The 12,255-nt window shown below is 35.0% G+C and overlaps 2 protein-coding genes across 2 annotated transcripts in view; one reads left to right on the forward strand and one right to left on the reverse strand.

The window, feature by feature from the left end:
• Positions 1 to 12,255, forward strand: part of LOC132552512 (notchless protein homolog 1-like) — a 92,999-nt gene that overhangs the window by 39,243 nt on the left and 41,501 nt on the right. The gene's annotated exons all lie outside the window — the stretch shown is intronic.
• LOC132552508 (uncharacterized) lies at positions 569 to 7,516 on the reverse strand. The gene is made up of 2 exons (XM_060216690.1): positions 7,496 to 7,516; positions 569 to 5,243 (listed from the first exon to the last, which is right to left on the reverse strand). Exon 2 carries the CDS (start codon positions 5,204 to 5,206, stop codon positions 3,959 to 3,961), a length of 1,248 nt encoding a protein of 415 aa, XP_060072673.1. The 5' UTR covers positions 5,207 to 5,243; positions 7,496 to 7,516; the 3' UTR covers positions 569 to 3,958.

Here is a 12,255-nt window from a genome sequence, read left to right on the forward strand (position 1 = left end):
AGGAATAACTACACCAATCTTCAGCTGTCTTAGTTCACTAGGAATAACTACACCAATCTTCAGCTGTCTTAGATCACTAGGAATATTAACACCAATCTTCAGCTGTCTTAGATCACTAGGAATAACTACACCAATCTTCAGCTGTCTTAGTTCACTAGGAATAACTACACCAATCTTCAGCTGTCTTAGATCACTAGGAATAACTACACCAATCTTCAGCAGTCTTAGTTCACTAGGAATAACTACACCAATCTTCAGCTGTCTTAGTTCACTAGGAATAACTACACCAATCTTCAGCTGTCTTAGATCACTAGGAATAACTACACCAATCTTCAGCTGTCTTAGATCACTAGGAATAACTACACCAATCTTCAGCTGTCTTAGTTCACTAGGATTTATTACACTTTTTACCAATGTTCAGAACTCTTAATTTTCATTCCACAACAAGGTCTGATTACAAAGATGACCTTAAATCTTAGAACTGAAAATCATTTGTTTTTATGAAAGAATCTTTCTTTCATTGAATATGGGACAAGAGTACTGTCCTACACACTTACACTTCTGATGACATGTAACTTTATTTTCTGAATATTGAATTATCAATCACAGTTTGACAAGAATGTTACAACTATCAATAGGTATTTTAAACTCATGTTTGTGATTAAACCAAGTACATATAAGTGATATTTCCTGATCAAAGTTTGATATCTAACGGAAAGGTCATACCCATTGAAACCTTGCACAACTTTATGATGATAATGAGGAAGAATAAGGGTCATCATAATGATCTCATTATGACATATTCTATTTCCTTATGTGATATGCAGTTAGGCATTTGAGCATAATGTTGTTTATTTCCCACTGGAGATAACTTTATAAGATTTATTAGTATAGGATGACAGTTTTAATGGTATGCATGTACTGACACTGGCTTACTAGCATCTATGTCACAATTCCTTTTTCATGAGACTTAAAAGCTACTTTCCCTTTAACATTTATATTCAATATTGCTTTTCTTAAGTGACCGTCAAGGCAGCCAGGCCTATTGTTCAACAAGTAGTGTGTCTGGACTATTAGCATTTGTGTAGCGCATGTATAAAGAATATGATTTCAAGTTGACAGGAAACGTCTTTATTAACCAACCAATGTCTTCCATGTAAGCTGTAGTGTAGTTGTGCAATTTATTTTAGGCATATTTGGCCTCTTTTATATAAAGGTCTTAATAGTCACATGACCCTTAAGGGCTGTGGGCCTCTTATTTCATATTTTGCATTTTGTGCTAATCTAATCAAGAGATTCACCAAAAGAGAACACCAAATAGATGTAATATCAGCAGCAGGGAATCTCTTAATAGGATTTGGGCACAACGCTGATACGAGAGAAAAGACGCCTACAATCCTCAGTTAAAGAATATGCATCCTGAATACTGTGTGGAGTGGAAATCGTTTGAAGATGAAAACAGAATACAAGCAAGAAAAGGGACAACAATCATCCTTTCGAATCCTTAACAAGGAAACAACTGAACAGTGGTCGGTCCACAACACGACCAATATCAACCTGTTTCAGAATGTGATAACGTGATAGAATGGTTTTTGAAAGACCTAGCCCTTTCAGACAGTGCAGACACCGCTTCCTTGTCTAACACCTCAGAAGCAGAAACAACTAAGATTACGTTAGGTTACCTATCAGAGTCCACTACTGGTTTATTACTTTTTTGTTAAATTTGTTAATTTTCTTATTTTATTCTCTATTTTATAATCATCCGAAGAGACATTCAATTTACTCAGTAACTTTGCCATTAAAGAAGTTAACCTGTAAGGTTTAATTGCTAACCCTTATAGATTCTATAGGTCATAGAAGGTCATAGAAGGTCACACACATCACCTCCTTTATTAACGTTACGATTTATGTTTGCCCACATTATGTGTGATGAATCTCTCAGTACTGGGCAAAATGGGTTGACAAAACAAAATAAATTTATATTAATTTACTCCAAGTTTGTTGCAATTGTCACCCGACTTAGCACAAACAGAATAAGTTATGACATTCTAGATCAAATAAAGGTTTTACACAACAAACAATGACATATTCATGTGAAACAGATTCTACCTTAATTCATATGACAGATCATATTTGGAGTTTACAGAAGTTACAATTAAAAAGTTAGGCAAGAGTTGCCATTCTATAGGAGATTTATGAGACAAGTCTTAGAATAAGTCAATTTTACAGAGCCCCACTGCTGTATTTTATGGAGACCCTCCGCTGTATTTCATGGAGCCCCTCTGCTGTATTTTAGTGAGCCCCTCCGCTGTATTTTAGGGAGACCCACTGATGTATTTCAGGGAGACCCACTGCTGTATTTTAGGGAGCCCTTCTGCTGTATTTCATGGAGCCCCTCCCCTGTATTTTAGGGAGCCCCTCTGCTGTATTTCATGGAGCCCCTCCGCTGTATTTTAGGGAGACCCTCCGCTGTATTTTAGGGAGCCCTTCTGCTGTATTTCATGGAGCCCCTCCGCTGTATTTTAGGGAGCCCCTCCGCTGTATTTCATGGAGCCCCTCTGCTGTATTTTAGGGAGCCCCTCCGCTGTATTTTAGGGAGCCCTTCTGCTGTATTTTAGGGAGACCCACTGCTGTATTTTAGGTAGCCCTTCTGCTCTATTTCATGGAGCCCCTCCGCTGTATTTTAGGGAGACCCTCGGCTATATTTTAGGTAGCCCTTCTGCTGTATTCCATGGAGCCCCTCCGCTGTATTTTAGGGAGCCCCTCTGCTGTATTTCATGGAGCCCCTCTGCTGTATTTTATGGAGACCCTCCGCTATATTTCATGGAGCCCCTCTGCTGTATTTTAGGTAGACCCTCAGCTGTATTTTAGGGAGCCCCTCCGCTGTATTCTAGGGAGCCCCTCCACTGTATGTTAGGGAGACCCACTGCTGTATTTTAGGGAGCCCCTCTGCTGTATTTCATGGAGCCCTTCTGCTGTATTTTAGGTAGCCCTTCTGCTCTATTTCATGGAGCCCCTCCGCTGTATTTTAGGGAGCCCCTCCGCTGTATTTCATGGAGCCCCTCCGCTGTATTTCATGGAGCCCATCCGCTGTATTTCATGGAGCCTCTCTGCTGTATTTTAGGGAGCCCCTCTGCTGTATTTTAGGGAGCCCTTCTGCTGTATTTTATGGAGCCCCTCTGCTGTATTTCATGGAGCCCCTCAGCTGTATTTTAGGGAGCCCCTCTGCTGTATTTCATGGAGCCCCTCCGCTGTATTTCATGGAGCCCCTCCGCTGTATTTTAGGGAGACCCTCCGCTGTATTTTAGGGAGCCCTTCTGCTGTATTTCATGGAGTCCCTCCGCTGTATTTTAGGGAGCCCCTCTGCTGTATTTTAGGGAGACCCACTGCTGTATTTTATGGAGACCCTCCGCTATATTTTAGGGAGACCCACTGCTGTATTTTAGGGAGCCCTTCTGCTGTATTTTAGGGAGACCCACTGCTGTATTTTAGGAAGACCCACTGCTGTATTTTACGGAAACCCTCTGCTGTATGTTATGAAGTCTCTTTGCTGTATATTATGGAGTCTTTCTGCCGTATGTTATGGAGTCTCTCTGCTGTATTTTACAGCCTCTCTGCTGTACTTTATGGAGTCTCTGTGCTGTATTTTAGGAGCCCCTCCACTGTATTTTACGGACACCCTCTGCTTTATTTTAGGATACCCTCTGTGGTATTCTATGGAGTCTCTCTGCTGTATTTAAGGAGCCCCTCTGCTGTATTTTAGGATACCCTCTGCTGTATTTTAGGATACCCTCCGCTGTATTTTAGGATACCCTCTGCTGTATTTTATGGCGTCGCTCTGCTGTATTTTGGTAGAATTAAACATCTTTATGGTACTGTATACTGAGGATGCATCATTACTAATCATCTCCATGTCCTGATTTTCTGTAGAGTTAAAATAAAGATATACAAGTAGTTGTCAAGGTAAACATGAAAGGGAAAGTTTTGTGTCCATTTTTGGACCCTCCCGTCCTGTATTATCACACCGCAGTTTGCCTGTCTTCCACACCTCCCGAACTGATAGAAGATCCTCTGGTACATTATAATAGCGATACTGGTCACCATTCACTGTAGAGGTTAAGGTCATATGACCTATGATCTCTGGTTTCACTTGGAAGTATTTCAGGGACACAATATCTGGTTGTACTTCCTCGGTGCATTTGTTAAGGTGTACCTGTACATTGCTGTGTATGTCACCTAATGGCTGTTGACGATTTGGCGGTATATAGGTAAATTTTAGTGATACATTTGTACTGTTTGCCGTCACAGAAAATACATCGGAACAGTTTTGTGTTGATATTTTATGAATTACTGTGGATTCCTGTCTATAACATGACACTGTGTTTACTGCTGATGTCGAGTGATTCCTCACCCATATATAGACAATAGGCAGTGTGGTGAACATATAGCTCAGGACAACACCTGCTGAGGAATCAGACAGTCGTGTAACCTCCTGTAGGTCTACAAGTCGCATCCACTGATTGTCACCCATGTTAGGTATCTGTAGGTGTGATGTATTTAGACTCATGAATATACCGACTCCCTGTAAATACTTATTAGTTTCCTCATCTGATAAACCATCACTTTCAAAATCTATCCTGGACTTCTGGAAATTTATGGTCAGAACAAACACAGTAGCACAAAGAGCAAATATTGTCACAAGAATAGCACTAGTGGAAATAGTTAAACCTTTTCTTATCTTGTCAGCTTCTCTTCCTCCTTGTCTTTTTTTAATCGCATATTTGATCCAGACAAAAGCTAGCTTGATAAGAACTTCAAACATGGCTGCTGATGCCTTAACGATTTGAATGGTGTTTGTTGCCTCCTCTCTGCACATAGCAATGTGGACATTTATAGCAATCTGTGGGAGGTCCTCAATAAGTAATGTTGTAAATGTTACAAATTCACTGACCACTTCTACTGTATTGTTATCCTTGTCATATTCAATAAAATTAAAAATTATCTCCACTACAAATGTTACAGAACCAATGATGCAAAACACAAAGGTCATTTTGATTGTCAAGGCCTCATGTGGCCCAAACACAAGGCCATCCTCTGAGAGAACAAGGTCAAAATAAAACAGCCAATCACTGACAAAGTCAAACAGGTCTGCAAACATCGACACCAGTAGTACACTGAGCTTACGTAGATTAAAAAAACAGCTCATATTTGATGTTGGAGGGTTTTGTCTGTGAAATTCTAGTCTGTAAAAAGAAATAAAAAAACATTTACATGTATTGAGTTTTGTATATCACATGAACTGATCTAAGTTCAAAGATGATTGGTTCCTACAAATAGTAATCATAACTTGAACCTGTTATACAAACCAATTAAACAAGTGATGAATATAATGCTATAACTCAGTTTTTTGGATCACATGATGTATTAATGAATCACATGATGTACTTATGGATCACATGATATATCAATGGATCACATGATGTACTTATGGATCACATGATATATCAATGGGTCACATGATGTATTAATGGATCACATGATGTATCATTGGATCACATGATGTATTAATGGATCACATGATATATCAATGGATCACATGATGTATTAATGGATCACATGATCAATGGATCACATGATGTACTTATGGATCACATGATATATCAATGGATCACATGATGTATTAATGGATCACATGATGTATCATTGGATCACATGATGTATTAATGGATCACATGATGTATTAATGGATCACATGATATATTAAAGCCCCAATATACGTAAAAATCACTATAAAAAAATCAAACGTTATCTTATTTTCCCCGTAATATATGTAACAAAACAAATACTTGCCTTTAATTAAAGAAAATAAAACTGACTGTTTTCAATTTAAATATAAATTGAAAAAATCGGAAAATAAACAATGTGGGACCCACAATAATTCATACATTACCGCATGCGCATATTCCGCGTGTGTAAACATGGCAGACACAGTACAGACGTTCACCAGTCACTTCCTTTTTTTCCAATCATACATCAGGCCAGTTCTGAATTCTTACGTTATAATTGTGCGTCGTATCATTTTTAAACTAATTATTCCTTCTAATAATATCCCAAAAACTGAATGTTTATCACAGGAATACCTCAAGTCTACGACAAGACTTCGCAAACAATGTTTGTAAACAAAAACTTACGGTAGACATATCTGCATGTGCTTCCTCTATAAGTAGAAACCTCAACTCTCGCGAGATCAGGTCATGAACTTTCCGACGTGGTTCGACAACAATCGTAATTTCGATGGCGGTGTGTTTAAAATGGAGGTGTGTTTACAAATAGCGAGTTTCAACTGCTCATATATCAATACTTTATGCACAAAGTCATGGTAACTATTGTTTGAATAACTTAATTTTAACTACATCTTAGAGAATATCTCAATAATTATGTGTGATTCTACTCTAAATTTTTGGTGAATGTTACGTATATTGGGGCTTTAATGGATCACATGATGTATTAATGGATCACATGATGTATTAATGGATCACATGATGTATTAATGGATCACATGATGTATTAATGGATCACATGATGTATTAATGGATCACATGATGTATTAATACAGCTTTCAGAAAAATTGGATGTTTAGATTCGCTAAAAGTAATGTTAAGGTATTAGAGTGTAATGGGAAGAAATTTAAACATAGATAAAACAGGAATATCTAAGATCCTTTACTATTGATACATCTTGTCACAACATTTTAAGAGTTTCTGTCCACAGGATACAACTATATATATATAGGTGGTGCTATCATCCTACCCTTGATTTTACTCTAAAAACTGAGAGGAGATACTATTTAAAGAGACATTTACTCGAATATAATCACATCAATGACTGTTGATGACAGTTGATATTTGTTAAAAACAGGAATTAGCTGACCTTGCTAAATGAATTACCTTAATTTTTTGGCAAAAATCAAAATACAGTATATTCAATGATATCATCTTAGCAAAAAATATGATAGAAGAAGCAGACAAAAACCTATAGCAGCTATCAGGAGAATATATCACATGAAAAGCCAGAAAAATCAACAGACATTCAAGCTACACATATTGTAACCAGTAGCAAAGATTTGGGGATATTTTATTAGCCTACATTTAGTGTTATAACACCCTTTACATCAGTTTTTGTGATGACACATGTGATATGACCTAGCAGAGTAGTGATTCCTTAACAATATGTTACAGATATCTTAACACAATAATACGATACAGATATCTTAACACAATAATACGATACAGATATCTTAACACAATAATACGATACAGATATCTTAACAAAATGATGAATACATCTTAACACATTGGCATAACACGGAGGAGTAACTCAGAAACAAATGTATAAGATTAGATAATACAATAAAGATATATTTACAAGGCAATATAATCATCTGTAATATTTAGCAAGATTATAATGATATAATATATATCTGACATTGACTTACCTCTACATGTAAGAGTTAGAGCTGTTACAACCAGCTGTGACTGTAGAACTGTTTAGAAGTTTAAGTGGGCAGGATGTGTAATGTTCACATTCTCTTCCTGTATTTACGGAAAATTTTACTTTTTTCTGATCAACATCAGGATACACAAGTATACAGAAAGTTCAAAAGTTAAAAAATATTTACAATTTTGAGAAATATTTCTATAATATATAACAAAAACATATCTATTTTTGTTTAACCACAAATTGATGACCATGCCATCATTAGCTGTAAATAATAAAATGACCTATATTTTACCGTACAAAATATATGGACATTTACCATACCTATGTCCAGTTGACATCACCTGTCGTGTGTTACCTGTCTACACCTGTGATGACAAAGGTGACTCCACCTATCTGTATTGACTGTTACTCATTCCATTTGTTTGCTTACCATTTACAATTGTTATCTTACATACATGTATACATTTTTGGTTCCATATTTGGGAAATGTGCTGCCCTGTTGTAATAATATGATCTGTCCATCTATCTATTTTTCATATTTGGATTAATGATACAGTAATCAAATTAATCAGCGATATGTACAGTTGATATTCTATATAAGTGATTAAGTGTTTTACTGTCTATATAATCCTGATGTAAGTGTTTTACTGTCTATATAAGCTTGATGTAAGTGTTTTACTGTCTATATAAGCCTGATGTAAGTGTTTTACTGTCAATATAAGCCTGATGTAAGTGTTTTACTGTAAGTGTTTTACTGTCTATATAAGCCTGATGATGTAAGTGTTTGTTTTACTGTCTATATATAACTGTCCTGATGTAAGTGTTTTACTGTCTATATAAGCCTGATGTAAGTGTTTTACTGTCTATATAAGCTTGATGTAAGTGTTTTACTGTCTATATAATCCTGATGTAAGTGTTTTACTGTCTATATAATCCTGATGTAAGTGTTTTACTGTCTATATAAGCCTGATGTAAGTGTTTTACTGTCTATATAATCCTGATGTAAGTGTTTTACTGTCTATATAAGCCTGATGTAAGTGTTTTACTGTCTATATAATCCTGATGTAAGTGTTTTACTGTCTATATAAGCCTGATGTAAGTGTTTTACTGTCTATATAAGCCTGATGTAAGTGTTTTACTGTCTATATAAGCCTGATGTAAGTGTTTTACTGTCTATATAAGCCTGATGTAAGTGTTTTACTGTCTATATAAGCCTGATGTAAGTGTTTTACTGTCTGTTGTGTGTTATGCCTATATAAGCCTGATGTAAGTGTTTTACTGTCTATATAATCCTGATGTAAGTGTTTTACTGCCTATATAAGCCTGATGTTAGTGTTTTACTGTCTATATAATCCTGATGTAAGTGTTTTACTGTCTATATAATCCTGATGTAAGTGTTTTACTGTCTATATAATCCTGATGTAAGTGTTTTACTGCCTATATAATCCTGATGTAAGTGTTTTACTGTCTATATAATCCTGATGTAAGTGTTTTACTGTCTATATAATCCTGATGTAAGTGTTTTACTGTCTATATAATCCTGATGTAAGTGTTTTACTGTCTATATAAGCCTGATGTAAGTGTTTTACTGTCTATATAAGCCTGATGTAAGTGTTTTACTGTCTATATAATCCTGATGTAAGTGTGTTTATAACTGATGTAAGTGTTTTACTGTCTATATAAGCCTGATGTAAGTGTTTTACTGTCTATATAAGCCTGATGTAAGTGTTTTACTGTATATATAAGCCTGATGTAAGTGTTTTACTGTCTATATAAGCCTGATGTAAGTGTTTTACTGTCTATATAAGCCTGATGTAAGTGTTTTACTGTCTATATAAGCCTGATGTAAGTGTTTTACTGTCTATATAAGCTTGATGTAAGTGTTTTACTGTCTATATAAGCCTGATGTAAGTGTTTTACTGTCTATATAAGCCTGATGTAAGTGTTTAACTGTCTATATAAGCCTGATGTAAGTGTTTTACTGTCTATATAAGCCTGATGTAAGTGTTTTACTGTCTATATAATCCTGATGTAAGTGTTTTACTGTCTATATAAGCCTGATGTAAGTGTTTTACTGTCTATATAATCCTGATGTAAGTGTTTTACTGTCTATATAAGCCTGATGTAAGTGTTTTACTGTCTATATAAGCCTGATGTAAGTGTTTTACTGTCTATATAAGCTTGATGTAAGTGTTTTACTGCCTATATAAGCCTGATGTAAGTGTTTTACTGTCTATATAAGCCTGATGTAAGTGTTTTACTGTCTATATAAGCCTGATGTAAGTGTTTTACTGTCTATATAAGCCTGATGTTAGTGTTTAACTGTCTATATAATCTGAGTGTTTTACTGTCTATATAATCCTGATGTAAGTGTTTTACTGTCTATATAAGCCTGATGTAAGTGTTTTACTGTCTATATAAGCCTGATGTAAGTGTTTTACTGTCTATATAAGCCTGATGTAAGTGTTTTACTGTCTATATAAGCCTGATGTAAGTGTTTTACTGTCTATATAATCCTGATGTAAGTGTTTTACTGTCTATATAAGCCTGATGTAAGTGTTTTACTGTCTATATAAGCCTGATGTAAGTGTTTTACTGTCTATATAAGCCTGATGTAAGTGTTTTACTGTCTATATAAGCCTGATGTAAGTGTTTTACTGTCTATATAAGCCTGATGTAAGTGTTTTACTGTCTATATAAGCCTGATGTAAGTGTTTTACTGTCTATATAATCCTGATGTAAGTGTTTTACTGCCTATATAAGCCTGATGTAAGTGTTTTACTGCCTATATAAGCCTGATGTAAGTGTTTTACTGTCTATATAAGCCTGATGTAAGTGTTTTACTGTCTATATAAGCCTGATGTAAGTGTTTTACTGTCTATATAAGCCTGATGTAAGTGTTTTACTGTCTATATAAGCATGATGTAAGTGTTTTACTGTCTATATAAGCCTGATGTAAGTGTTTTACTGTCTATATAATCCTGATGTAAGTGTTTTACTGTCTATATAAGCCTGATGTAAGTGTTTTACTGTCTATATAAGCCTGATGTAAGTGTTTTACTGTCTATATAATCCTGATGTAAGTGTTTTACTGTCTATATAAGCCTGATGTAAGTGTTTTACTGTCTATATAATCCTGATGTTAGTGTTTTACTGTCTATATAAGCCTGATGTAAGTGTTTTACTGTCTATATAAGCCTGATGTAAGTGTTTTACTGTCTATATAATCCTGATGTAAGTGTTTTACTGCCTATATAAGCCTGATGTAAGTGTTTTACTGTCTATATAATCCTGATGTAAGTGTTTTACTGCCTATATAAGCCTGATGTTAGTGTTTTACTGTCTATATAAGCCTGATGTAAGTGTTTTACTGTCTATATAAGCCTGATGTAAGTGTTTTACTGTCTATATAAGCCTGATGTAAGTGTTTTACTGTCTATATAAGCCTGATGTAAGTGTTTTACTGTCTATATAAGCCTGATGTAAGTGTTTTACTGCCTATATAATCCTGATGTAAGTGTTTTACTGTCTATATAAGCCTGATGTTAGTGTTTTACTGCCTATATAAGCCTGATGTAAGTGTTTTACTGTCTATATAATCCTGATGTAAGTGTTTTACTGCCTATATAAGCCTGATGTAAGTGTTTTACTGTCTATATAAGCCTGATGTAAGTGTGTAAGTGTTTTACTGTCTATATAATCCTGATGTAAGTGTTTTACTGTCTATATAATCCTGATGTAAGTGTTTTACTGTCTATATAATCCTGATGTAAGTGTTTTACTGTCTATATAATCCTGATGTAAGTGTTTTACTGTCTATATATATAAGTGTTTTACTGATGTAAGTGTTTGTCTATATACTGTCTATATAAGCCTGATGTAAGTGTTTTACTGTCTATATAAGCTTTTTGATGTAAGTGTTTTACTGTCTATATAATCCTGAAATAAGTGTTTTACTGTCCCTGAAGTGTTTTACTGTAATATAATCTTGATGTAAGTGTTTTACTGTCTATATAATCCTGATGTAAGTGTTTTACTGTCTATATATACTGCCTATAATGTGTTATTTCAAATAATTGATGTAAGTGTTCTATATAAGTCCTGATGTAAGTGTCCCTTTAAATCTATATATAATAGTAGATGTAAGTGTTTTACTGTCTATATAATCCTGATGTAAGTAATCTTTTACTGTCTATATAATGATGTAAGTGTTTTACTCCTATATAATGTGGAGATAGTGACTGTAGTGTTTTACTGTCTATATAATCTTTGATGTAAGTGTTTTACACTCCATATAATATAAGTGTATGTTGAACACTCCAGTAATCTATGTGTGATGTAATGTTTTACTCCAGTAATGTGTAAGTAGTTGTCCCTGAACACTCCATAATCTTTGTAAGTTTTACTGTCCCTGAACACTCCATTGATGTAATGTACTGTCTAATATATGTCCTGATGTAATCTGTGTGGAGATTTACTGTCTATAATCACTCCAGATGTGGAGATGTAGAATTGTACTGAACCTGTAATCTTTGTGGTAAGTGTTTTCTTTGTGAGATAGTAGAATATGTTACTGTCTATATGAACACTCCAGTAATCTTTGTGGAGATAGTAGAATATGTCCCTGGACACTCCAGTAATATGTGTGGATTTAGTAGAATATGTCCCTGAACACTCCAGTAATCTTTGTGGAGATAGTAGAATATGTCCTTAAACACTCCAGTAATCTTTGTGGAGATAGTAGAATATGTCCCT

This window comes from Ylistrum balloti, unplaced genomic scaffold (genome assembly GCF_031769215.1).
Source record: "Ylistrum balloti isolate Yb309-2 unplaced genomic scaffold, AGI_CSIRO_Ybal_v1 Utg370252, whole genome shotgun sequence".
NCBI lineage: Eukaryota > Metazoa > Mollusca > Bivalvia > Pectinida > Pectinidae > Ylistrum > Ylistrum balloti.